Raw genomic sequence first — 27,943 nt, 5'->3', positions numbered from 1 at the left:
ACCCTGCCCAGGATTGGTTCCTGCCTTGTGCCCTGCGTAGGCTGGGATTGGCTCCAGCAGACCCCCGTGACCCTGTGTTCGGATTCAGCAGGTTAGAAAATGGATGAATGGATGGATATTTTTAATCTCAGAAGTTACTTCAAATATCAGTAAGAAGTTTTAAACAAAAATTACCTTTGTTTTATTCTCCTCTGCAAACCCAGGGGTGTCTGTATCAGGTGGGTAAGCTACAGTAATGTAGATATTGTAAGGCTTCATCTGAGTAGCACAATTATAAAAAATAAATGATTAAATTATTCTGGAAACCTTCAATTTTCTTTGTATAAATATATAACTGTTTGCAAAAAAGTACCAGCAAACATAATTTTAATGAAAGCACAAACACATTTCTTCTGGAAAACCTCAATATTTCTCCAGATCACTTCAGTATAAATCTGACAATACAATTTTAGGGAAAGCACATAGACATTTTAATATACTTACTGAATTACCCAGCAGTGAGACCGAACTGAAGTTTAGGATGTAAGGGATAAGAAAATGACCCATAGCTATCAAAGATTAACTTATCCAGTATCCAATATCTGCTTCCCAGCTACTGCACATTAAGCTCATACTATATGACTTTTGTCTTGAAAAGGAATCCTCTGGTAACACTTAATTACAATATGGTTAATTTAAATATGGTGGGGTGATATTGTGACAAATCCATCATCAACTATTAAATTCCCATTGCCTGAAGGTGGCATTTTTGACTCATGTAGGACTCCTTACATAGACTGCATCCGATGTTTGCACACAGCTAGGTATAGAAATGGATGTCTGGACCTTTAAAAACATGCTAGTGAACAGGGCTATTGATAATATAGGAAAGTCAGAGTGCACTATCCCCAAGAGGCTCCAGAACTTTACAGGAAAGCTAGTGAAGCTGGTAATCACTCATAAATTAAGAAAAATACAGGATGTGAAATAAACAGTCATTTCCATGTTTTTGCAAATTATTCGTAAAGATGGGATGGGAGACTGGACAAAGACTATATACAGAAGAAGTGTGTTTCAAGAAAAAGAATATGATGTGTGAGGAAAGTATAATGCTGATGTTTTTGGAAGTGGAAAAAGTAGGAAACCTATCCCAATTAGGCAAAGATGCCCAAACTTTGTATTCTGGTAAACCAAATATAGGTAGTCCCCAGGTTAAGAACATCCGACCTACGACATACGAACAGGGCCGCAGCAACGATGCATGCGCCTCAGTAACTGCCGCTCTGTCATCTTCAGCCTGGAGATGTTGCAAGCGGTGGCTGGACAGAGGCTGGAGGGGGGCAATTTCGCTGTTCGAGCAGTATAGCATCCCTCGGATGGCTCCCAGCAGCAAGCGGTTTCACTGTCCGCCCACCACACACGGCTGCCCGTTCATTCTCGGTGGGCGGCTGGTAATGCTGCAAGTGGTGACCTGGTTGTGGCTGAACGGAGGCCATTGAGGGTGAACGGGGCGGTGGGGGGTAGCATTGTAGTGTGCCTTGGATGGCTGCGTGTTGAATGGGGGAGGTGGTGCGGCGGACACTGCAGGCGGCTTACTGTAGTGGAGGTGACTGTGAGGTGGGCTGGTGATGAACCGCCCCTCACTACCCCCATTCATTCTCAATAGCAAGCCTGCTTGTACTGTTATGCACATAGCAGGAAGTTGTCTCATGTCAGTACAAGGTGGTCCAGATCTAATTATGCAGATCCAGATCATCTGAATGACTTTGATTTATGCAGGGACGATTCCAGTTCAGCACAAAGACGATTCTTCATGTCGTCAGTTTGCACACTTCTCGATAGTCCGGGATTTTTCTGGTGATTTTCTATGTAATAAACTGAACAAGTTATAGCGTAATTAAAATTGCATGATTAGATCTGGACAACCCTATACATCAGACGTGTTGACGTCTGGTGCCTTCTTGCTGTGATAATGTGTACAGTGCTGTGCAGAACAGCTCATCTCAACCTTTTGTCTTCACCCTTCAAGAATGTCTCTGAAACACAAATCTGACGCAAGTGCTGGTGATACAGTAAAGAAGAGAAAAACCATCACCATTGGAAATGAAGTAAAAATAATAAAAAGGTCAGAAAGAGGTGAAACTCCATCATTTATCAGCAGAGCACTTGGTTACAGTCGGTCAACAATAGCATTTATTAAAATAATGTATTAAAATATGTTTCGACTTACATACAAACCTACAGTCCCGTACGTAACCCGGGGACTGCCTGTAATGCTATTTCTTAATTTTAGAATTAACAACAGTTTTTGAAAAATACTTCACAAAGAATTCTTTTTCATTTACAGTCTTAGATAGTATCTGATGAAGGTCCTTAACTCCTTTCCTTATCACTTTAAAAATAACCACAATGAATTTTAAAGCTGTCTTGTCAAAACAATAATTTTCAACTACTGCAATACCATAATACTGTATGACGACATTTATTTGTCAAAAGAAATGATACATGTGCATCTGGTACTATTACAGCTTGCGATAGACACAATCCACACATAGACTTACATGGCAAATTTATTTGTTTAAAATTATATTTTGGTAGACATGCTTAAAGAAAGATTTAAGTGGTAAGCTACTCTGGAAAAACACTGCATGCATGAGAAAAAGACATTATTTTCAGTTTGTGACTTTTACAAACATTAAAGTATTGCCTAAAGTAACCAGCCTTGCTTAGTTATTTCGTAACTAAATGTTAGTACCAGCTTTACTATTATTATGTGAGAATCCTCAGTTTTGTCTCAATATTCAGATAAAAACAAAGACTTTCCTGTTTCTGTAATTGTATAGTCTGAACAAGACAAGAATCTGAGGGTCCCTCAGAAAGAACTCTGCGGAACTGAAATATCTCTTTTTGTCTAATTCTAATATAAAAATGTCATATTTGACTATACAGGAAAAAAACAAAAACTACACAAAATTCAGTACTGATAACATAAAAAAAGATAAAAATATGAAAAAGTTTGGGAACTGCATAATTATTTACTCTAATTTCAACAAAAAAGATAACAGTGGTATGTCTTTCACTTCCTAGGAACATCTGAGTACTGGGGTGTTTTCTGAACAAAGATTTTTAGTGAAGCAGTATTTAGTTGTATGAAATGAAATCAAATGTGAAAAACTGGCTGTGCAAAAATTTGCTGATTTGACTGCTCAATACTGATTACATGCAACACCAAATTGGTTGAATTAGCTTGTTAAGCCTTGAACTTCATAGACAGGTGTGTCTAATCATAAGAAAAGGTATTTAAGGTGGTCAATTGCAAGTTGTGCTTCATAGCATGAGATCCTCAAAGAAACTCTCAAAAGATCCGAAAACAAAGATTGTTCAGTATCATGGTTTAGGGGAAGGCTACAAAAAGCTATCTCAAAGGTTTATACTGTCAATTTCAACTGTAAGGAATGTAATCAGGAAATGGAAGGCCACAGGCACAGTTGCTGTTAAACCCAGATCTGGCAGGCCAAGAAAAATACAGGAGCGGCATATGTGAAGGATTGTGAGAATGGTTATAGACAACCCACAGATCACCTCCAAAGACCTGCAAAAACAACTTGCTGCAGATGGTGTACCTGTACATCTTTCTACAATTCAGCACAGTTTGCACAAAGAACATCTGTATGGCAGAGTGATGAGAAAGAAGCCCTTTCTGCACTTACGCCACAAATAGAGTCGCTTGTTGTAAGCAAATGCTCATTTAGACAAGCCACATTCATTTTGGAACAATGTGCTTTGGACTGATGAGACAAAAATTGAGTTATTTGGTCATAACAAAAAGCACTTTGCATGGCAGTTGACGAACACTGCATTCCAAGAAAAACACCTGCTACCTACTGTCAAATTTGATGGAGGTTCTATCATGCTATGGGGCTAGTTAAGGGACTGGGGCGTTTGTTAAATTCGAGGGTTGGATGAATTCAACCCAATATCAACAAATTCTTCAAGATAATGTTCAAGCATTAGTCACAAAGTTGAAGTTACGCAGGGGTTGGAGATTCCAAAAAGACAATGACACAAAACACACTTCAAAATCTACAAAGGCATTCATGCAGAGGGAGAAGTACAATGTTCTGGAATGGCTGTCCCAGTCCCCTGAATATCATCAAAAATCTATGGGATGATTTGAAGCAGGCTGTCCATGCTCGGCAGCCATCAAATTTAACTGAACTGGAGAGATTTTGTATGGAAGAATGGTCAAAAATATCTTCATCCAGAATCCCATCAAAGGCTACAGGAAGCATCTAGAGGCTATTATATTTGCAAAAGGAGTCTCAACTAAATATTGATGTAATATCTCTGTTGGGGTGCCCAAATATATGCACCTGTCTAATTTTTTTTATGATGCATATTGCATATTTTCTGTTAATCCAATAAACTTAATGCCACTGCTGAAATACTACTGTTTCCATAAGGCATGCCATATATTAAAAGGAAGTTGCTACTTTGAAAGCTCAGCCAATGATAAACAAAAATCCAAAGAATTAAGAGGGGTTCCCAATCTTTTTCATATGATTGCAAGAGAAATTGACCTTTCTCACCAAAAAAAATATGTTTTGCCTGCAAGGTGTGGTAGTTTATACAAGTACTGTTAAAAATAGAATACGAATTATCTAAACTGAATTAATTAGTAGGTGTTTTACTCTGTTTGCCTAGCTGCTACAGAAAATTACAAATAAGATCAGAATGGCAAAGCACCCAAAAAACAAGTTAAGTAGACACTGGTACAAACAAACTTCCTTTCCCTAAAAAGTAACAAGTTATATATGAGAAAAGAGATATGCTGTAGCTCTGTTTAACATACATCAAGGAAAGGGTTATCAGTAATTACTTATAATTTTTCATTTACAGATCTGGGAAAAATTTAACTTTGACAAAAGAAGTTTGACAAAGACATGCTCCATGTTAAGAAAGTAAAATGTGTAGGAAGCATGACCATGCTATGCATTTTCATTACCAAATTCTTACTGATCAGTTTTCTTGTGATGCAGTGAACCTCAACTGTATAGTTTTAAAATAATATATATATAATTTTGGGTTTTTTTGTTAGAGAAATGATGAAAACTACTTTTTTTATTACAATAAGCCTTGTTTCAGATTGGTACATTACAGAAAAAAACAATATGACGAATTATAAAAAGGATTTAATTTTATGCCATAGGTATTTAATACATATTTTTGTAGATATTTTAAGGAAATGTTATTTATTTTAGTATTTTTATTTTCACTGAAAAATAAGCCTACCTAATTTAATTTTGTAAACAGTTAACACTTGTGGTCTACAGTTTAGTTATAGGAATACCGAAGGTAACACTTTAATATAGAACAGAAGGCTTCTATGGGTTTGGTTATGCAGGCAGGAGCTTAGTATAAAAAGTATTTTAAGGGAATAGAGGACAAAAAAACCTAGAATCTGTATCAGAATCTGTAATCAGAATCGGCCAATCAAGTAACATGAAAATGGTGATCGGTATCAGTCTTAAAAAACCTGATTGGAGCATCCTTAACACTTGTATTTTTGACTGTCAATATTACTTTATAAAGTAAAAATTAAATACAGTATGCCCAAATGTCTTATAAACAATGCAATCCTATTATATTATGTAGGATACACAGATGAGAAATTCAGGGATTACTAAAATTCTGTTCTATGTATAACATATTTTATAAGGTAGATATTCAAAATGAACACTTAGCTAAAATATTTCTAGATGTCTAAAATAAATGTTTACCTTATTGACACAGTCAGTTGACATTGCTACAAAATGTAGTATTCCTATAGGACATTTCATGCATTGAATACAACTCCAAATACATCACAAAAATTGCAATGAAATTTACCTGAGTAAAAATATAACCTTGCTTAAAAACTAAACAAGCCCAAAACAAATTAACTGAAAACCTACCTCCATCTGCAGAGATTCAGCCAGTCCACGAAGGGCAAATTTGGACGGTGAATAGGCAGTGTAGCCAAACAGGCCTATTTGACCAGCCTGTGATGATACAAACATAATTCTTCCAACCCTTCTCTCCTTCATTGTTGTGATAACAGCTCGTGTAGGATACACGCTGCCCAGATAATTGATCTCCATTAATCTCTGTTAACAATCACAAGTTACATTACTTCTAGAATAATACAAAGCACATGTAGGTTACCTGAATTACATTGCTTTAATTAAATGAGAAAAGGTACCTTTAATTTTGCTGCCCTTGTTTATTATATACTTAAATTTGAATGCCAAAAATCTGCTGTATACTTACTTTGAAGTTGCTTACTTCCACTTCTTCAAATCTCGATGCTAGCGAGGTCCCAGCACAATTCACTAGCATGTCAACTGGTCCAAGTTTCTCTTGTGCCTAACAACAAACATAACCAGTTAAAAAAATAACTAATTTGTAGTTGCTTATTTATGTAAATCACCCTGAAGCAGAAGGGAAAAAAAACAAGCTAATGAAATAAGCATGCTGCTACTACAAACACATAAGTAACAGTCTACTGCTGCATTTCCAAATCCCTATTATAGTGCTGACCAAGTGTTTTCTTTATCCCTACCTGTGAAACATGGCAAAATTCTAAAATTTTCAATAACTACATATTTCATTTTTTTAAATTTCAATATCTGAAAATAAAGTAGCACGTGCAATCTCTTCCACGGACTAGACTGTACTATCTGTATAGAACTTTGTAGCTTTAGTATCACTATAGTGTCATGAAAATAAAATTCCACACCCCCATTTTGATTCACTGCCTCATTATTCATTTTTCACAGTGAATTTGGTCCAATTTAATGTAAGAATAAAGGAAACCACAGTGAACACAAAACCATGATATAATCCTTAATAAATAAATGGCAGTTTTGCATATGAAAAAGTAATTGCCTCCTCAGAATCAAAATCAACACACATATTGATATCAAACAGTTTCATCATTCTTTTGGGGAATTTTTGGTTGTATTCCTTTTACAAACTTGGTTCAGTTTAGTAAAATTTGTGTGATTTCAACGTCATGTTAAGGACCTTTTACAACGTCTCAATAGAGCTAGGTCTGAATTTTAGACTTGTTTTTTTTTTTAAACTTCAGACAGTCTGAAGTGGGTTTTTTCTTGTGTGTGTCTTATCTGTCTGCTACATGATTCTGCCAAGCTCTAGCTTCAATGCACAGAGGAATGGCATCAGTTTTTAAATCTAAAGGTGTTCTGTTTTCTTGGCGAGTTTTTGTTTTTGGGTCAACTAGTTTGTAAAGTAGTTAGTAATTTTTTTCCCCCCAACAGTTACCAAAAGCAATTAATCTTTACACCCATTTCTGGGACTGGACATTTGCTAGGTAGGTTACTGCCACTTCTTCACTCAAATATATTTGCAAACATTCTTAACTGACAAATTCAATTATATTTAGATTAGATAAACTTTAGTAATTCAATGAGGTAATTCAAAATCTACTATTTATAGAATTTAGTACACAAAGCAAGTTTTTGCATTGATAAAAATTATGAACAATATTTTATTCAACCAAATGTTAGTTTATAGTTATCAATCGTACTTCAGCTTATGAGTCCAGCATGCTAAACAGTGATTACAAATACGAAAAAAACTTAAATGAAACCTAAACATATAAACCTCATGTTACAAAAAAAGAACAAGCATTGTTATATTAAAATGAAAAGAATCATCATGCATCTTAAAAAATTTTTCTCTTTGGAAGTGCCTTTGTGTGACCCTTGGGAAGTACTGACACCCTTTCCCAAGTTGGTCGCCTGTTACATACTCTTCTCAGATAACCACTGTGAATGTGAACTGGATTAAATGGTTTGGAGAAAGTTATGTTAGTTAATATAAATAACATTTAATTCAAAAATAGCAATATCACTGGTGAATGCCTAAAACATTACATATGCACTGGTTAAATGGTAGTATATGAATATTAAGAATTGATTCATAAGAAATATTTCAAACTTGTCTGCTTCACAGATTCATGTGACAACATATTTTTTAGATCAAATTATGTAAAGTATTTCTTATTGATTTTAATAGAACTATTATTGAAGGAAGTGGACAAATATGTTAATCTTGATTATTTAATGGCATGTAGACAATATTCTTAAATATCCATCCTTTCTCTATGAAAAGAACACAGATCTAACCAGAGGTTCAGGCTTTAACAATGCAATGAATATCGTTGAGATGTTTCTGCAGCTTAATTGGATTCCACCTGTGGTAAGTTCAGTTGATTGGACATGATTTGGAAAGGCACACACCTGTCTATATAAGGTCCCACAGTTGACAGTTCATGTCAGAGCACAAACCAAGCATGAAGTCAAAGGAATTGTCTGTAGACCTCAGAGACAGGATTATCTCGAGGCACTAGAGTGCTCTTGACCTCAGACTCGGGCGACGGTTCATCTTTCAGCAGGACAACGACCCTAAGCACACAGCCAAGATATCAAAGGAGTGGCTTCATCAACTCTGTGAATGTCCTGGAGTGGCCCAGCCAAAGCCCAGACTTGAATCCGATTGAACATCTCTGGAGAGATCGTAAAATGGCTGTGCACCGACACTTCCCATCCAACCTGATGGAGCTTGAGAGGTGCTGCAAAGAGGAATGGGCGAAACTGGCCAAGGATAGGTGTGCCAAGCTTGTGGCATCATATTCAAAAAGGCTTGATGCTGTAATTGCTGCCAAAGGTGCATCGACAAAGTATTGAGCAAAGGCTGTGAATACTTATGTGCATGTGATTTCTCAGTTTTTTTATTTTTAATAAATTTGCAAAAACCTCAAGTAAAAGTTTTTCACATTGTCATTATGGAGCGTTGTGTGTGGAATTCGGAGGGAAAAAATTAATTTAATCCATTTTGGAATAAGGCTGTAACACAACAAAATGTGGAAAAAGTGATGTGCTGTGAATACTTTCCGGGTGCACTGTATGTAACCTTTGCATTGCATTATTCCAGAGCCTTAAATAAGCACATAATTATTCTTAGGTAAATAAGCCCTGACTTCACAAATACTTCCTGAAGCATGGTTCCCCATTAAATGATTCCCCCTTTTCCTAATGAAGTAATCTATAATCACCAGGGGCCTCATGTATAAACAGTGTGTAAGCACAAAAATGTTGCGTACGAACGTTTCCACGCTCAAATCGAGATGTATAAAACCTAAACTTGGTGTAAAGCCACTCACATTTTCATGACAGCTCCAACCCTGGCATACGCAAGTTCTCCGCTCGGTTTTGCAAACTGGCGGCACCCAGCATCAAAGCAGTGCTACTGTTCCTGTGTGGTTACCCTTTCTTTTTTAGATTCTCATCCCTGACGTGGCATTATCATATACACTGAAACTAACTGCATATTGTTTATTAGTTTAAGGCATCTGATTGTAATTAACCTGTAACAATATAATGGTCCAGGGAATAACCAAAGTATTCCAAATACCATAGCTGCTTTAGCGTTGTTACTCTCACTGCATCTTCTTTTTCTTCTTTCAGCTGCTCCCATTAGGGGCTGCCACAGCAGATCATCTTTTTCCATATTACTCTCACTGCGCCACTCGGAGTATTTATATCACTATATCTCGAGTGGGGAATCACAGATCTACAGCAGCTGATCGGAAACAGAATTATCGGCATACAGCATCAAGCACACGCTGCCTCAGCCATGCTGTCCATTGAACTGCTCTCACATGGCAAACGCTTCAAAGCCTTTCCTGTACGGACCTCGTGATTCAGAATATGTTTCATTTCAAGAACTATAAACGCACTCAATCAGTCCATCAAGTGCTCCTTGTAGAACTGTTTGTACTTACAACTACAATTACCTCACTGTAAACTTGCACTACAGTTAAAATATTGCACAACCTGAGCCACTTTATAAAGCGCGTATTTATGATGACGATATCATTTTTAAGATGAAATGCAGCAAAATGTGTTTATTATATTATACAGATAAAACAAACTTCATTTAAATAATCTGTATTATTAATAATTATACATGTGAGGACATGGTGCTGCAGCGGTAGCGAGGAGCTGGCGCTCTGTTCACGGATTGTTCCTGCCTTGCGCTGTATTCTTGCTGGTGTGCCACTGGAAGGATAGATGGATAGAATAATTAAACACGTACTACGAAGATATTTCATGTTCTTTAAAAGTTCTGAAGAATTGGCGTTCTAAGCTTACAGATGGCTTAACGTCTATTACAGAGCTGATTGTGTGGCGATTGGGTATTTGGAGAAAGAAAAGTAAGGACAAGAATTGAAGGTTTGTATGTTTGAGAGAGACAGTACTGCTACAATAAAGCATTTCATTGAAGGACACACATGGCACAGCAAGCCTCTTGCATGAGACATGAACAATCACTGCGCCACCATGTTCCCATGTTTAATAACATGATATCTGACAACTTCTTTTTTATTTTGGGCACTGTAAGACTTTGTGAACTTGAGCTTTCGAGTTCTCCGACACTCTATTTCACTCGATCAACTTCCTTTTGTTGTTTATACCACTGTTTAACACTAGAATTACCAGAGCCTACGAAAAAACTCGTAATTCCGTCCCACCTTAAATCGCTTCTTAAAATCGTTCACAGCTCTCCACCAGCGTCTTTTGTCATCTAAATGTGCTGATAAAAATCAGGCTGCAAGCAGCCGGCTATTCCATCCCCCCATCGACTTAGAACGTGCACAAACTTCTCCCAGCTCATGCCTTGATTGATTATCTGGGAGTGAAGTGGAGTTTTAGAGTGGAAATAATAGATCATTATTTGGAACACACGCATTTCATGTGTGTTCCGTTTCTACAGTAATCCGTGTAAACACATTTTTAAAACAGAAACGTTTTTCATATTGTAGTAGTAAATGACAAAATGTAAGCATAAACTATATAATGTATGAAGCCTGAAGTCCAAATATCAAACACTTCCACAAAAGGTACAAATATAATAGAACAAGTATGCTTTTATTCAAAAATATAACTGCAGAAAAAAGCCACCTTAGCATGCCATATTGACACATACGTACTACAGCTGCCACGATAGTGTAATGGTATCAGCCGCTGACTAGTATCCAAAAGGTCATGAGTTCGATCCCACATGGTTCAGTTTTGAGAAGTAAACTGCTCTTATTCTTACTATTTTAGAATAAAAACACGCATTTGATTTCAGTGTGTAACAACCAGTAATTTATGATACTTGTAAAGGTTAGTTTTTTTTATTCACTTTTCATTCTCAGTCTCAGTTGTGTTCAGGATCCTTCCCTACCCACCATCTGAGAATGCTGTTTTCACATAAAGATGCGCTGTAGCTCTGCAGCGTACTTGTGACTGCATTCTCGTACCAATGCTTGCGAACTGAAGTGCCTGCGTGCACTTTTCGTGGCATTACACGTCTATTTTTTTGAGCATGCTCGTGTCGCTCAAACACAGGAACATATGTTGGTGTACAAGAATAAAAAACAAGTGCACTTTTATTCTAGACTATAAGTGAAGAAAAAATAAAGCAAGTTACAGTAGGCGGTTGATACGACAGCTTGCGTGGTGCAATGCTAAGAACTGCTGATTTCGATCCGTGCTATATAAAATCATCACATTCAAATATTAACAATTTCCACACACCCTTCCTACATTCACGACATGTGTACTTGTTGCAGTGTACACATCTCTCTGGGCTATGGTTCCTATTACACTGAATGAGCACCTGACATTGTACTTTCTTCCCTATATAAATCACATTTGAGTATAGCGCGTCTCCAAATAAATCACATTTGAGTTATAGCGCGTCTTTATGTGAAAACAGCATTGTCAGAATTTTGGTTTCGTGAACGCGACTGAGAGAATGGAACTGAATAAAAAAAAAGACTGAAATCAAATGTATGTTTTTATTCTAAAATAGTTAAGTACATGCAATATTATTTGAAAACGAACAGCGTCAGATCGGGCGCATATTCAAACCCGATCTGACGCTGTTCGTTTTCAAATAATATTGCATTAGTGCGATGATGTTTTACATATATTGTCTCTTTCATTCAATCTTGCGGTTTGTAATCAGTGACCGCGTGTTTTTTCCCCGATCTTGCCAGTTCGCACATGTTGCTGTATGGTGTTTTTTTTTTTGTACTCCAGGACACGCATAGGACAGAATAGTACAGAGCAGTAAGTTCAGCGCTATATGCAATCAGACAGACAAACAGGCAGAGAAGGCACTAGATATATAAATAAACAGGGAAGGCACTGTATAATAGATATATAAAAAACAGCTAAGGGGATAGATATATAGATAGGTAGGAAGGAAAGGCACTATATGATAGGCAGACAGGGAAGCTCCTATATAATAATAAAATTACTGTTATTACTATGTAGATAGACAGGAGTTCAGCGTCAGCGTGTATTCAAACCCGATCTGACGCTGTTCGCTTTCAAATAATATTGCATGTACTTAACTATTTTAGAATAAAACATACATTTGATTTCAGTCTTTTTTTTATTCAGTTCCATTCTCTCAGTCGCGTTCACGATCCCCCAAATCTGACAATGCTGTTTTCACATAAAGACGCTATAACTCAAATGTGATTTATTTGGAGACGCTATACTCGAATGTGATTTATATAGGGAAGAAAGTACAATGTCAGGTGCTCATTCAGTGTAATAGGAACCATAGCACAGAGAGATGTGTACACTGCAACAAGTACACATGTCGTGAATGTAGGAAGGGTGTGTGGAAATTGTTAATATTTGAATGTGATGATTTTATATAGCACGGATCGGAAATCAGCAGTTCTTAGCATTGCACCACGCAAGCTGTCGTATCAACCGCCTACTGTAACTTGCTTTATTTTTTCTTCACTTATAGTCTAGAATAAAAGTGCACTTGTTTTTTTATTCTTGTACACCAACATATGTTCCTGTGTTTGAGCGACGGGCATGCTCAAAAAAATAGACGTGTAATGCCACGAAAAGTGCACGCAGGCACTTCAGTTCGCAAGCATTGGTACGAGAATGCAGTCATAAGTACGCTGCAGAGCTACAGCGCATCTTTATGTGAAAACAGCATTCTCAGATGGGGGGTAGGGAAGGATCCTGAACACAACTGTGAGACTGAGAATGAAAAGTGAATTAAAAAAACTAACCTTTACAAGTATCATAAATTACTGGCTGTTACACACTGAAATCAAATGCATGTTTTTATTCTAAAATAGTAAGAATAAGAGCAGTTTACTTCTCAAAACTGAACCACGTGGGATCGAAGTCATGACCTTTTGGATACTAGTCAGCGGCTGATACCATTACGCTACCGAGGCAGCTGTAGTATATGTGTATCAATATGGCATGCTAAGGTGGCTTTTTTCTGCAGTTATATTTTTGAATAAAAGCATACTTGTTCTGTTATATGTGTACCTTTTGTGAAAGTGTTTGATATTTGGACTTCAGGCTTCATACATTATATAGTTTATGCTTACATTTTGTCATTTGCTACTACAATATGAAAAACGTTTCTGTTTGAAAAATGTGTTTACACGGATTACTGTAGAAACGGAACACACGTGAAATGCGTGTGTTCCAAATAATGATCTATTATTTCAACTCTAAAACTCCACTTCCCTCCCAGATAATCAATCAAGGCATGAGCTGGGAGAAGTTTGTGCACGTTCTAAGTCGGTGGGGGATGGAATAGCTGGCTACTTGCAGCCTGGTTTTTATCAGCACATTTAGATGACAAAAGACGCTGGTGGAGAGCTGTGAACGATTTTAAGAAGCGATTTAAGGTGGGACGGAATTACGAGTTTTTTCGTAGGCTCTGGTAATTCTAGTGTTAAACCAACAAATAGTATGTTTTTCCTTGCTTCCGCTTGGTATTTGCTGAAATTCTTCTATTTCCCCCTGTGTTTTTGCCATTGTCTTTTCACAGAAGGCTGAGCTTAAGGGCTATTTATATTGATTTGCATATTCAAAGAGGCGTAATTCTGGGAGGAGTTGGGGTGGGACAGCAGGCGCGTGCACGTGCGTTACTTTTCACACTGACTGGGATTTATGTAGCAGAAGAATGTGGAAGTTGGCGTTCGCACAGATTTATGCATCTGGATTTTTTTTGTGCGTACGAACATTTCCACTTTTGTCCGTACGCCATGTTATAGTGTGAATTCTACGCACGGCGTTATGCCCCTGGTTATTACTTTGACTGCATCAAAGAGACTCTATGTCTAGTCATTATTCAGGAAGTGGATGTAGAGGTGGTGCACTCCAATAAGTATTGGGGAGTCCACAACAATGACAGGTTAAACAGATCTCACAACAAACAGGAACTACAACCACAATTCTAAAAAAAAAAAACAATGCAATGATTTGCAAATCTCATGAATAAAATAAATATTTTACTGACAATAGAACACAGAAAATAGATCAAATGTTTAAACTGAAAAAAATGTACAATTTTAAGAAAAGTGCATATTTTGACATTTTTTTTTATCATTTCATGATGCGTCAAATGCCTTCAATTGGTGAAAGTTCTGGACTGCAGGCAGGCCAGTTCAGCACCCTGACTTTTCCTTTACAAAGCCATGTTATTGTAATAGATGCAGTATGCAGTTTAGCGTTGTCTTGCTGAAATATGCAAGGCCTTCCCTGAAAATGGGAGTATATGTTGCTCTAAAACCTGTATATACACCTTTCAGGATTAATAGTGTCTTTCCAGATGTGAAAGCTGCCACTATAGGCACTAATATATCCCCATACCATCAGAGATGCAGGCTTTTGAACTGAGCTTTAATAACAAGCTGGATGGTTCCTCTCCTCTTTAATTCAGAGGACACGTCATCCGTTTTCCAAAAAGAATCCCAAATATTGATTTGTCTGACAACAGAACAGGTTTCCACTTTGCCCAAGTCCTTTTTAAGATGCTCTTTATATACCAAATCATGTTACGGACCTGTTGCCAATTAACCTAATTAGTTGCAAAATGTTTCTCCAACTTACTTTTCCAGCCTTTCGTTGCCCCATCCCAACTTTTCTGAGACATGTTTCTGCTACCAAATTCAAAATAAGGCAATATTTTTCATGAAATAGTAAAATGTCTCACTTTCAACATTTGATATATTTTCTGTGTTCTACTGTGAATAAAATATGGCTTTATTAGATTTACAAATCATTGCATTCTGTTATTTACATTTTACACAGTGTCCCAACATTTTTGGAATTGGGGTTATATATAAGAAAGGGCAGAGTAGGCTACTTTTTCTTAGGAGGATTGTGTTCTTTTAATGTGTGTAGTAATTTCCTTCAAATATTCTGTAACTCTGGGAAGGGCAGTGCAATTTTCTACTCCGTGGTGTACTGGGCTGGTAACATCACTTCAAGAGTGGCTCATTTAATCAACAAGCTATAAAAATGGCAGGATCAGTAATGGGACGCATTATGGAACCCCTGAAAGTATTAGCAAATGAAAGAATTAAAACAAAACTGTGTGCCATTATAAACAACACTGCACATCTCTGCCTGACACGCGAACACCAAGTACTTTTTGCCAATGAATTGTTCAGTAGAAGTGTGTCTAGAAACGGTACTGGGGCTTCTTTATACCAACTGCAGTACACCTGTATAATGCCTCACTTTAACTGTGACTGCAAAGTCAGAAATTTTTCTTTCTTTGTAGTCATTCTGTTGTGTGTATTTATCTATGTATTTAAATAACTGTAAAAAAGCCAACTTTCCCCATGGAGACAAAGTTCTGTCTATCTAACTCAGCACTCATCTTCCTCTCAATTCACGACACTGTATTTCCATCTAATCTCTCTCATCCCTGTTCTTTTCAAAAGTGCTTTATGTTTGCCTTCTTTGGCAATGTCTACCTCCCTTCTCGAAAAAAGGAAATTTATTATTCAGATATATATAGTTAAAACATACCTCAGTTTTGCTATGAATGATTTTGATCTCTCTGAAGCAGCATTAAACCTCACACTTAATACACAATGACTACTATTCAATAACAACACAAAAACTGATTGTATTAGATAGATAGATAGATAGATAGATAGATAGATAGATAGATAGATAGATAGATAGATAGATAGATAGATAGATAGATAGATAGATAGATAGATAGATAGATAGATAGATAGATAGATAGATAGATACTTTATTATCAACTTTATTATTATAACATAAAATACCCATAACCTTAACAATTTAATTTTGGTCTTCCTTCAAAATTAACTAATTTTTTTGTTTATATTTTCTAATCAAGGTAAAAGCAAAGGAATTAAAGAGACTTACTTGCTTTATAACACTTTCAACTTGTTCATAATCCTTTGATACATCAACTGATATACACAACACTACCTGGAAAGGACAAAGATACAGAAAAAAAATAATTTGCACTTCTGTCTGGGTGTGTGCATGAATACTTTCACAAAACATTATATACCTTGTGATCGCTAGGAGCATAACTGAGTCCCAAAGCCCAAAAATAACAACAATAGCACCATAGTCATGGGTTCAAATAATGAGATTTTATTTCACAAAAGTAACTTTAACAGACTATTCCTTATTTTGCCAAGCACAGCATAATGTGAACAGAATACACTACTACCTTTATCATCTCCTTTCACACCTCCCAGGCAAGCCTTCTCCACCTCCTTTGTCACCATTTACAAACATTTTGTGTTTTTATGTACATGTCACTGTATGTAACCAGCAGCACTCAAGTCTCTGCAAACTCTGTTACATATAGGCAGCTCAATCACCACCTGGCTGCTTTACTGAGCAGTAGAAACCACTGCTTGTAATAAGTACACATCATAGTTTTGTTAAGTCTGTCAGTATAGCTCCTGGGAGCAGGAGGTGATACTCCACAATCTTTCAGCAAAGACAGAACATAACTGTTAGCTGGTGCAGCCATGGTTATGATTTTTCCAACACTGCACTATCATTATCAAAATAGTTAAGCATAAGGTCAAAATACTGTACATATCCATGGTTCAGTTTAGTTTACATTATTTGTGATTTAAAGTATAGTAATATTCTAGAACTGTCATTTTAGTAATGAGTTTCAAATGTTTTTTCCTGTAAAAAAAAAAAGTAATTTTAATTATGGCAGTATTTCCATTAACAAACATTTTCAGTGAAAGAACCAACTTAATACAAATTCATGTTATGAATTTTGGCAGAACCAGAGCTTGTTAGCAACATGATGGCCACCTGTATAAGTATAAATGATTATATATGCTCAAACAAATGGATAACATACGTACACTAAATATTCATACACACACACTACAGCTCATGCCATACAGTATAAGAGCAGTCAGTTTCCCTCACTCTGTGTTTCTGAAAAAAACATTTTAAGGTGAATTTATTCAAGCAAACAACTAATTACTGTTAATCATTCACTGCTTCCAATAATACTCTTCATTTTTGGTAAAATAACATTATCAAAACCAACCAAGTCATCTCTCTTCATTAAATATCATTTAATTAAGCACTGTACCTTTTTTATCACTTTAACTTTCACATTTAAAGAAATGGCCTCTTTTCTAACTGTTTCATGATAGTCTGGGAGCCACAATGTGTCGGATAATGCAAGAACACATGTAAGCAACATGCATGATTGTTGAGTGATCCACAGCATACAAAGAATGCAGACTGGCTGGCTACTGTGAAGGAAGTCTCAGAATGCAGCATTAGCTACAAGAATGATGGAGACAAGGATTGTATTTCACACAACAATAAGCCCCACCCCAAACCAAGTCATGCCATGCTCTTTCTGCAGGCTACAGCGAAGTGACCATGGAATGTTGGGACTTCACAAAAACATAATATAAAGACTTTTATAGTATCAGTAGTACCAACAAAGTCAGTACCGCACTTGTGTGACTACAAGTAGACAAAAGACTTTGAAAGGCACAATAGCATGTGAGAAGATTGTAAATAAAATAGCTCACAGTGGTGATGACAAAGCACCACATTACCACATGTTGAAAAGAAAAACAGCAGAAGTCATGTCTGAAAAGGCTGAAAAGGCTTTGAGTTCAACGCTGGAGAATTTGGGTTGCGGAGGTTTGTGATTTGCAATAGTTGTAAAGGGTTGCCGATCATCTTCCAATATGTTGGTGTAGGCAGTTTAAGCTAACACCATAGATCCACTATGATTTGTGTAGGCAATGCTCCAAGGGGGAAGAGATGACTATCGGCAGCAATTCTTCAAGGAGAGCTCCCTCACCCTTAATGAGAGTAAGTGGTGATTCTGGGTCTCAAAAACACAAAAAAGAACCACTTGTTTAACTTTCATTGTCATATGAACTAAATGACTAAATTATTTGCTTGTTAATACAGTGTTCTACACAGTCCTGATAAATGAACAAGATGCCTAGCATTCATTCGAATTGTAATGAGCACTTTTACAGATGTCTGTCAGTCCATTCATCCATTCATTTTGTAACTTTGAGCTCCTGAATGTCTGCGTTCCTCACCCTATCTCTAAGGCTGAGCCCAGACACCCTGTGAAGGAAATTAATTTCTTCTGCTTGTATCCACAATCTAGTTTTTTCAGTCACTAACCACACCTCTCAACAATAGGTGAGGGTAGGAATGTAGAATGACCGGTAAATTCAAGAGCTTTGCCTTTTGGTTCAGTTCTCTCCTCACCACAACTGACTGGTTACAATGTCCACATGACTGTCAATCTCCCAATCCCTTCTTCCCTGTCTTTGTGAACAAGATCGTGAGATACTTAAACTCTTTTTCACTGAAGAGGACACTCTACCTTTTTCTGGCTCAGAACCATGACCTTGGAGGTGCTGATCCTCATTCTGGACGCTTTACATTTGGCTGCAAACAAGCCCAATGTGTGTCTAAGGCCACAGCCCAATGAAGCCAACAGGGTCACATCATTCATAAAAAAGAAAACATGAGATCCGGAGGTCAATGATCTAGACATCCTCCAGTCCTTGGCTGTGCCTAGAAATTCTTTCTGTAAAAATTATGAATCCATGACAAATGGCAGCCCTGACAGAGTTACACATCCACCAGGAATGACTCTAACTTACTGCCAGAAATGCAAACCAAGCTTTTGTTCTGGTGGTACAGATAACAAAAAGACTGCAGCAGCAGGCCTGATACCCCACACTGCTGAAGTACCCCCAACAGGACACCCTGAAGGACTCAGTCCTATACCTTTTCCAAGTCCACAAAACACAAGTAGGCTAGTTGGCCATACTTCCATGAACCCTCCAGAATCCTTGTGAAGGCATAAAGTTGGCCTAATGTTCCACGGTGGGGATGAAATCCATATTGTTCCTACTGAATCCAGGGCTCAACCTACAGCCAGACCCTCCTTTCAAAAACCCTAGGAGAAAATATCTTGAATGGTTTTATTTTGTTTTTCATCCTCATAATGACTTCTTGGGCTTTCGCTGTACATGAAGTCTAATGCATAAAAGCTATCATCATTTCTATAAGGTGTGACTGAAATGTATGCAAGTACCCTTAAATTGAAGCCTGTAATGAGCACATTAATCATATCTGAATTGTTTGATTTGTAATTTTAAACTGTGGAGCAGAGGGGTAAATCAATGAAAAATGTGCCTTTGTCCCAAATATTATGGTGAGCACTGTATATACTTCCTCTAAACTCCAGTCCAAAATACATACTATATAAAATTCCAATACATTTTAAACATTCAAAAAATATATTAACTTTTTAATATATCCTAAATGCAACCAAGCAATTATCCAAAACTACTCCAGAGACCCAACTTTAATTACTAGCCTTGTCACTGTCTGTGTGGTGTTCACATGTTCACCCCATGTCTGATACCCTTTTTATGTGCAGCAAGATGAGAGTTCAACTGGCTACTGACCAAAAAACTCTAAATTATCTTTAACGTTAAAAACAAAAAGAGTACTTCAGAGTTTGGGTAATCTATTTACATTCAACTTGTACTTCCGGAAAGAAAATGCATGTTTTTACAATATGTTAAGATGACTATACAACAAATTATGTGCTCACACAAGAATATAAAGATTAAAACTCGATTAACAGTTCTTACTTGTTTATCATTAATTGCATATGTTTCAACCTCCTTCTTAGCCTGAAGTAGTTTACTCTGTGAAAAAAACAAAACTGTATTATAGACAAGAAAGTTTCATATCATACACACAATATTTAAATTATTTTTATACAACATTATTCAAAAGTTTGGAGTTACCCAGAAATTTGTATATTTCTGATAAAAATTAATACCTTTTATTATTAAGTTACCAAACAATTGATTTAAAAATATAGCCAAGGCCAAGTTTATAGTGGCTATTGGTGATTGAAATAACTGACTTTTAATTTATTATTTATATATGGCTGCAGAGCCACATTTTCAGCATCAGTTCCTTCAGTGTCCTAATGGTAAATTCTTTCAGCCTGTCCTTAATTAGTCATGTTTACATGCTAATTGGTCATTAGAGACACCTTCATAATTGTACTGGCAACACTGAAACCTGTTACTTTGTTCACCTGTGCTACAAGGTACTGGCATTTCTAAAGTTCAGTTCTGGGTTAAAAAATGGCTAAAATGAAACAGTGTTAGTCTATTTTTTTGAATGAAGGCTGTTTCATGTAACAGACTGCCAAGAAGCTGAATATTTCCACAAAAGATGTCTAGTACTGTCTTGGGAGAAGAGGGCAAATTGGATCTGACAAAGATAGAAAAGAGGGAGAAAGTCCAGACCGGTAACTGCATAAGAGGATAAGGACATCAGAGTCTGTCATTTGGGAAACAAATACATCATAGGTCCTCATTTGTGTCCTTCACTAAATACACAACAAATACCACTTTCATTTGCAACAGAGAAAAGTCGATTCCAGGATGCTGAGCATAATACACTTTTCCAGTCATCTTCTGCCCAATCTTTGTGTGTTTTTGCCCATTTTAACCTTTTCTTTTCATTTGCCAGTTTCACATATGGCCTTTTCTTTGAAACTCTGCCTGTTTTGCAGATGGCACTGGTTTGTGCCATTTATTTAAAGAAGAAGTCAATTGACCTCAATAAATGTTTTTTTTTAATACTACAACTACTGCTGGGTGATATGGCTCAAAATTCATATCACAATATTTTTGGAGCAAATACAATACGATTTTGGAGCAAATACCCTATGCATCGATATTTTTTCCTATCCAATTTTACACAAAAAGAAGTCACACAGTTACACTGTTCTCATATTTAATTATATGGATCTAATTGCACAGTAATAACTTTATATGATTTACTTTATAATAGCATATGCATAAACAAAATACACAACTTGCCAATGCCTATAAACATTAATGCAAGAAAGTAAATTTTCTGACTGTACTTTGGGAGTGTAGGACTAGGTGCTTTAACTTACTTTATTAGATTTGCCATTAAATAAATAATAAAAACTTAAAAAGAGCATATTGAAACATTTTTATTTTTAAGCTTTGTTTATAAACAAATAAATCATGGCTAGAACAAGCATTTAAGTGACTTCACAAATTTTATGCAAGAAATACAAGTCTATCAAGTTTTAAGGCTTTTGGCCTTAAAGATGCCCTGTGGCAGTTCACCATGTTGCCCTGTGTACTAAATCTGTTATGTGTGCTACTCCAGGCACTGACAATACAACTTAGTATACAAAGCCAATTTATTCTGCACTGAAAGAAAAAAAAATACATTATAAAAGCCATAATCTAGGTCTGAAATTTTTAGAGAACACTATTTAATTCAAATAAATCTAGTGCAAAATCTGCTGTTGCTTCTTTGCAAGGAATACATGATAACCGTGATTTCAGTGTTGCCTCCGAGAGATGAAGCCCTGCACTAACATCCATTCAGTTTCTCTGTTTCATTTTCATCAGTGATAGAGCTGAAAATGTCTTCTCACACAAATAGCTAGTAGACAATATGACTAACAATTTAATAGCTGTGGAAACAGTTTACTGTCAGTGGCTACATAGAAACCAATCTTTAAGTACTCTTAACTCCTAACAAAGTTTCCTTTTCATTAATGATTTCTGTCACAAATTCCAAAGTATCAACACATTTTTTTCATCATTTCTTTTATACTTGAAGTGCTTGTACTTGCCATACTTTCGGCATCATCACTATTTTTTGTTTTAACAAATGTTTTGTTGTTGTTTTTATTTCCATTGTGTAGGGTTTAACATTTTATATCACAATAACACAAGAAATAATTTGCTTTCCAAAATACTACAACAAAATATTTGCAAACAATATGTACGTGCTGTCGACTGGCAAGTTGATGCAATGCTAGCAAAACAGTGTCCTATCATCAAAAGAATGAACCCGCCCCCTTCATAGCTCCTAGGTGGACAGTATGTATCCCTACACTCGTCGTCCAAGGTAGCGCTGCCCCGCGCCACAGTACATGATCCAGGCATATAAGCGCCAATACCTCTTTCACAGACCGGCAGGAAATTTCTGTCACATAAACTGTTGAAAAACATTGATTTAAGTAGAGATTCAAAGATAGTCTGTCAGAGAACAGGCAGATAAGGTAAACAATGGAGCAGAAACACTGGAGTTTATCTGGGGAAACTGGGAAACAAAACAACAAGTGGGAGATTATACAGATATACATGTCAACTAGAGAATCAAACTGCTCAAACATGTTGCCCAAACACTTCACAAAGTGCACAAGCAGCTAGTTATAACACTCTTTCTTCTGCTTGGTTATAAAGCATGCTGTTTAAACAGTTGCAGCTCATGGTGCTTATGAATGCAGCGCACTGTATGCTAGATATAGCGTTTATTCTTTTTTATGTAATGTTATATTTTTAAAGCTGCTTTATGACAATGCTTGTTTAAAGCACTATATAAAATGACATGTCAACACCAAGTAAAGTCAAAACTAGTTTCCTTACACACCACAGATCTACAGCGGTATGTTCAGTCACATTTCTCTGTCTGAAGTTGCCTCACTAACTCTGCCCATGGCTGCTGATGTCACGGTTCCTGTTGCCAGATCAGATCAGCCTGGCAAAATCGGCATGGCATCACACCAGGTTTTTATTAGTCATTAAACTTTATCCAGAGCCAGGTGAATATGTAGTCAAGCTTAATACATAATAACATAAGTTTGCTGGACATCTTACAATGTAAATAAGCAAATGTCTCTGTCTAAGCCAGAAAAACGGTGAATGCCAAACCACTGCTTCATTGTAAGGGTTTTAATTTGTTGCCTCAGCTCGAGAATCTCCTCTCTAACAGACATGTTTTCATCAAGTGCTACTTCAACAACTGCTAGATCCAGAGCTGAAGCACAGCTGTGGTCCTCAAGGATTTTTTTTTTATCATCCTCCTCCTTGCTCATTGTGTTATCCTTCGTCAGTCGCTTTCTCCTTTACTAAACCCCTAGTCTTGAATGTGGAATGGAGAAATTGTTCAACTCAAATCAAACACAGGAACTGCTCCCCTCTTCAATAGTCACTGCTCTGTCTCAGACACTGGCTTGCAAAAATCCTCATTTTTAAAATGCCATCTACAAACTTGGGTATGAGGACTAACCATAAGGCTCTTTCTTTAGGTAGCAACAATCCATTTAGAATGGGTTTTCACATCTGAGGGAAATGTATGAAAAGTAAGTAACTTGTCATACTTACTGGAAGCTCAACATAAAGATACACAACAATGTTCAGCTGCAGAGTTATCTGTACGATGAAACTTAAAATTTTTGTCTCTAACATTCTTGCCACTAAAACAAATGACAACGGAAATGACTGAGCTGGCTGAGATTTCACTGGTAGTACATTAACACTGCTGTGCACGTATAGCCTATTAATATATCACGACAGTTTTATTTTCAAACGAAGTATTAAAAAATACTGTTCCTTTCGTGGCACTCGATATATTTCCCAGGCCTAACTAGAACTTTTTCAGCTGATTAAATACAGAAGATGTTCCGTAAAGTAGCGATAACAACCTTGCGGTATGAAGAGAACATCAAGAATCCACATATTAAAGTGATCCTTTGTTTTCAGGCAACACTAATTTTAGGATTGAAAAGGTGAGAAGGCACAGTCATATTAGGCTGTTTACTAAATTAGTCCGCCTATAAAATCTAGAATATATTATGGTAGTGCTGCTGAGTCAATTCATGAACCATACAACTTGGAAATAAAAATTTACACTGATGCAGCAGATAACTCTTATCAACTGACAGGGCTTGCTACTGCTAAGAAAATGATGTGAAATATACAGCAGCGAAGGCCTGAATCCTCATCTTTACTAAAATGAGGACCCACCTAATAGTCCAAACATGACAAAGTTTATTGCAACTGTATACATAGCTCACTGGCTGTGGTTAACTATAGTTGTATAATACTGTAAAGGATATACATACTGCGCTTCAGAATAACCCTCAAACTGACATTTTTGACAGAGAAACCAATTGGTGGGGTCTAAATTAAGACTGAAAACAAACTTTGAGAATGCAATATTAATGCAGAATTTATTTTTGATATTTTTGAGTACATTGGAAAAAGGCCACGCATCAGCATGAAACAATCCTTTAAAAATCTTTTTTTTTTTTTTTTTTTTTTTTTAATATTCTCGTTCAAGATGATTCCTGCTGATTGTGTTTATATTAAAGTAGAAGAATGTTATGCGCTTTATGCACAACAAAACTTTACAAAAAAACTGCTGTAAAAGTTGCAGATAACCATACAGTGGAACCTCAGTTCACGACCATAATTCGTTATAAAACTCTGGTCATAACCCGATTTGGTCGTGAACCGAAGTAATTTCCCCCATAGGACTGTATGTAAATACAATTAATCCGTTTCAGACCGTACAAACTGTATGTAAATATATTTTTTAAAATATTTTTAAGCACAAATATAGTTAATTATACCATCGAATGCACAGTGTAATAGTAAACTAAATGTAGATACATTGAATAACACTGAGAAAACCTTGAACAACACAGAAAACTAACACTGCAAGAGTCTGCGCTATAGCACTACGAGCCGCTTGCTAAAAACACTTTTTTAATGAGGTTTTAAGCAGAGGGAAAAAAATGAACATTTGAAAAATCCTTAAATTTAATAAACCACCAAGAAAAGTAACATTGAAACAATGCACGCTACGTACCGATCGCTGTAAACAGAAGTGAAGTGGAGGTTAAAATCCAATAGAAAAAAGTCTTCATTAAATACGAGGTTAAAACAATGCTCGAAACCGTCTCTTTAAAAACAAGCCCAGTGCATTCTTTAACTGCCTTCTCGGCCTTATGCGTCCAGCTCTCTCTTGAGTGTGTGTGTGTGTGTGTTGTGTGCGCTCTGTCTCTCTCACTGCACAGGGAATGCACAGGAAGAGACTGAACACGTGCGGAAATCATTGGCGCGCACAAACCGAAAGGGAAACTGGCTTGTTTGTATACCGAGTGTGTGGTCATGAACACATACAAAAGTTTGGCAAACCTTTTGGTTGTAAACCGATTTATACGTGTTCCGAGATGTTCATGAACCGAATTTCCACTGTATAAAGATAGGCTACAAGGTTTGCAAAGCTGGTATCCCAACAGACTACCATATACTGTACATTCACAATTTGTCCACTTTCATAAAATTTTAAGTCATTATTATACTCAAGATAATGAAAATAAGTTTGGACGATGAATGTGTTTGTGTGAAAAGTGTGTGTATCTTAACTTTATTAATAATCTGTGGCAACTGAACTACCATAATACTTTGCATAAAGGAGAACGATAATAAAATTATCCTAAAGCTTAAAAAAGTAGAACTGAACAAAAAAAATTTCTTTGAGATCAGAAAATTTACTGATCGCTAATAACATCTTTTATAATGAAAAAAATCACCCGATTTAGATTGGCAGCTGAATTATCAAAATACCAAACATAAAATTTGGATTGATTTTGCTATTTCACGTCAAGTAAATAATAAAACAAACCAACCAATGAGCATATGACTCACCTCATCTCTTGCCACAAGAGTTATAAAAGCTCCTTGCTTGTAACATTCTATAGCAATACATTTGCCAATCCCACTGGAGCCTCCTGTTACCTAGAGTTAAAGGGAAAGAAAGAAAACTGTGTTAAATATTGTATGCCCAAGAAGCACATTTCTTAGTACTGCTGTTTCAACTCCAGAGACAGGAGTCTGTTTTCTTGGCCAGTTACAGAGTATGATGCGTTTTCAGGTTTTCTCCCTTCACCTAGTGTGTTTAAGACTTCAATTTCACTCCAAATTTTAAAGATATAAATTTTGGATTAATTGGTGACTTCTCCTGGTATATGTAAATGTGCCAAGCTGTGAACTTCCATTCCTTGCAAAACTGGTTTTTACCTTGTACCCTGCTCCTTGCCGATTTTTAATGGCAAAAGCAGATTCCAAAAAACAGACAACATATTAACAGATGACCTCATACAATATTTTAAAACCTGAATGAAAATCTAATATTATAAGGAAACAATGGCTTTATTAAAATAAAACAAATAAATAAAAGTACAGTCGACCTTTGACATACGACTGGCCTGACATGCGAACAACTTGATTTACGACCAAAATGTTTGTTTTGATTTACGACCCGAATGCGGTCACGTGTATCCGCTTGTGCGATTGTAAACAAACAGCCGAGGCGTTAAGTAAAAGCGTCACTCGGAGCCCAGATACATGTGTTTGTAGACGTAATTTGGGTCAGTGCGGTGATTTATCTATATATATATAATTCACTAAGACCATGGCAAGCAAGATGCATAATTGCTAAGGAAGTAGGAGAAGGTAACGAAGGTAAAGTAAGCGATTGTTTAGGGATGTTAGCTAGCGGGCTGGCGCAGCACATGATGATGTCATCAGGCTGAGTCAGCACCGGCTTGCTTTGGAGTGTATTATTACAGCAGTTCACAACAAGGCCAGCTTTGAACCGAGTGCTCGACTACTGTCATTATTAACTTGAGAAACAGCGATCACAATCGAAACGAAGAAGGAAATTGTGCGGAAATATGAGAGTGGCGTTCGTGACCGATCTCGCTAATATGTACAGCATGTCGAAATCCGCCATCTCGACAATTTTACAAATAAAAGATTTGCATTAGGAGGCTCCTTCTAAACAATAACCACCTTCCATTTCATTCTCCTCCTCCTCTCTTCCTGCAGCCCAAAGATGTCAAATTAAATGGCGAGTACAGTATGAAATTGCTGTTTCTGGTAGGCTAGGCACCTTTTATAACTTTTTGGTTAATACATTAGAAAAATGATTGGTGTTTTGGTAAATTATGCGCATTATACAACCCTTTTTTATTATGAAAAGGTTAAATAAGTGTTGCTGTGGGAGGTTCGGAGTGCATTATGGGTATTTCCATTATTTCTTATGGGAAAAATAGTCTTGACTTACAACCAACTTGAGTTACAACCAGCCCTTGCGAACGAATTGAGTTTGTAAGTCAAGGGTCCACTGTATTAATAATAGAAGTCTACAGTAGTAATCAAACAACACAAGAAACCTTTTAAGGCCTTTACAATACTTTGGCCACACAATATTTTCTTGTCAACAAACTTCCCATATCTCTGTACCTAAATTGCATACCTAAATATAAACAGCTATTACTTGGTTATTGTAATAAAGGAGCTGAAAAGTAGCAAGTACAACAATTCCGATTTTTTAAAAGAAAGTTATTTAGTATTGGTGACACCAATATCAACTAAATCAAACACAAAAAGAATCTGGTGGTTTAGGTAGTTCTCTCTAAAAAACTGGATTTTACAGTAAATAACCAAGGCACTTTATAATGCACAACCTGCAGTCAAGTTTCTTTGGTGCTTCAATATGTCAGCTAAGTTCAGTTGTCTTATCACATTGCATTACAAAGAAACAGTATATCTGTATACAGTAATCCCTTCTCGATCGCGGGGGTTGCGTTCCAGAACCCCCCGCGATAGGTGAAAAATCCG

The 27,943-nt window shown here is 36.6% G+C and overlaps 1 protein-coding gene across 1 annotated transcript in view; it reads right to left on the bottom strand.

The window, feature by feature from the left end:
- kdsr (3-ketodihydrosphingosine reductase) overlaps positions 1–27,943 on the bottom strand; it is a 62,316-nt gene that overhangs the window by 16,658 nt on the left and 17,715 nt on the right. Inside the window, exons 2-7 of the mRNA XM_039753198.1 lie at positions 25,967–26,056; positions 20,051–20,107; positions 16,278–16,343; positions 6,289–6,384; positions 5,934–6,125; positions 175–258 (exon numbers count right to left, since the gene is read on the bottom strand). Of these exons, the coding sequence (XP_039609132.1) occupies positions 175–258; positions 5,934–6,125; positions 6,289–6,384; positions 16,278–16,343; positions 20,051–20,107; positions 25,967–26,056 (585 nt within the window). The remainder of the gene's footprint in view (positions 1–174; positions 259–5,933; positions 6,126–6,288; positions 6,385–16,277; positions 16,344–20,050; positions 20,108–25,966; positions 26,057–27,943) is intronic.

Source organism: Polypterus senegalus, chromosome 5 (genome assembly GCF_016835505.1).
Source record: "Polypterus senegalus isolate Bchr_013 chromosome 5, ASM1683550v1, whole genome shotgun sequence".
Classification (NCBI taxonomy): domain Eukaryota; kingdom Metazoa; phylum Chordata; class Cladistia; order Polypteriformes; family Polypteridae; genus Polypterus; species Polypterus senegalus.
This window is presented reverse-complemented; position numbering and strand designations above follow the sequence as displayed.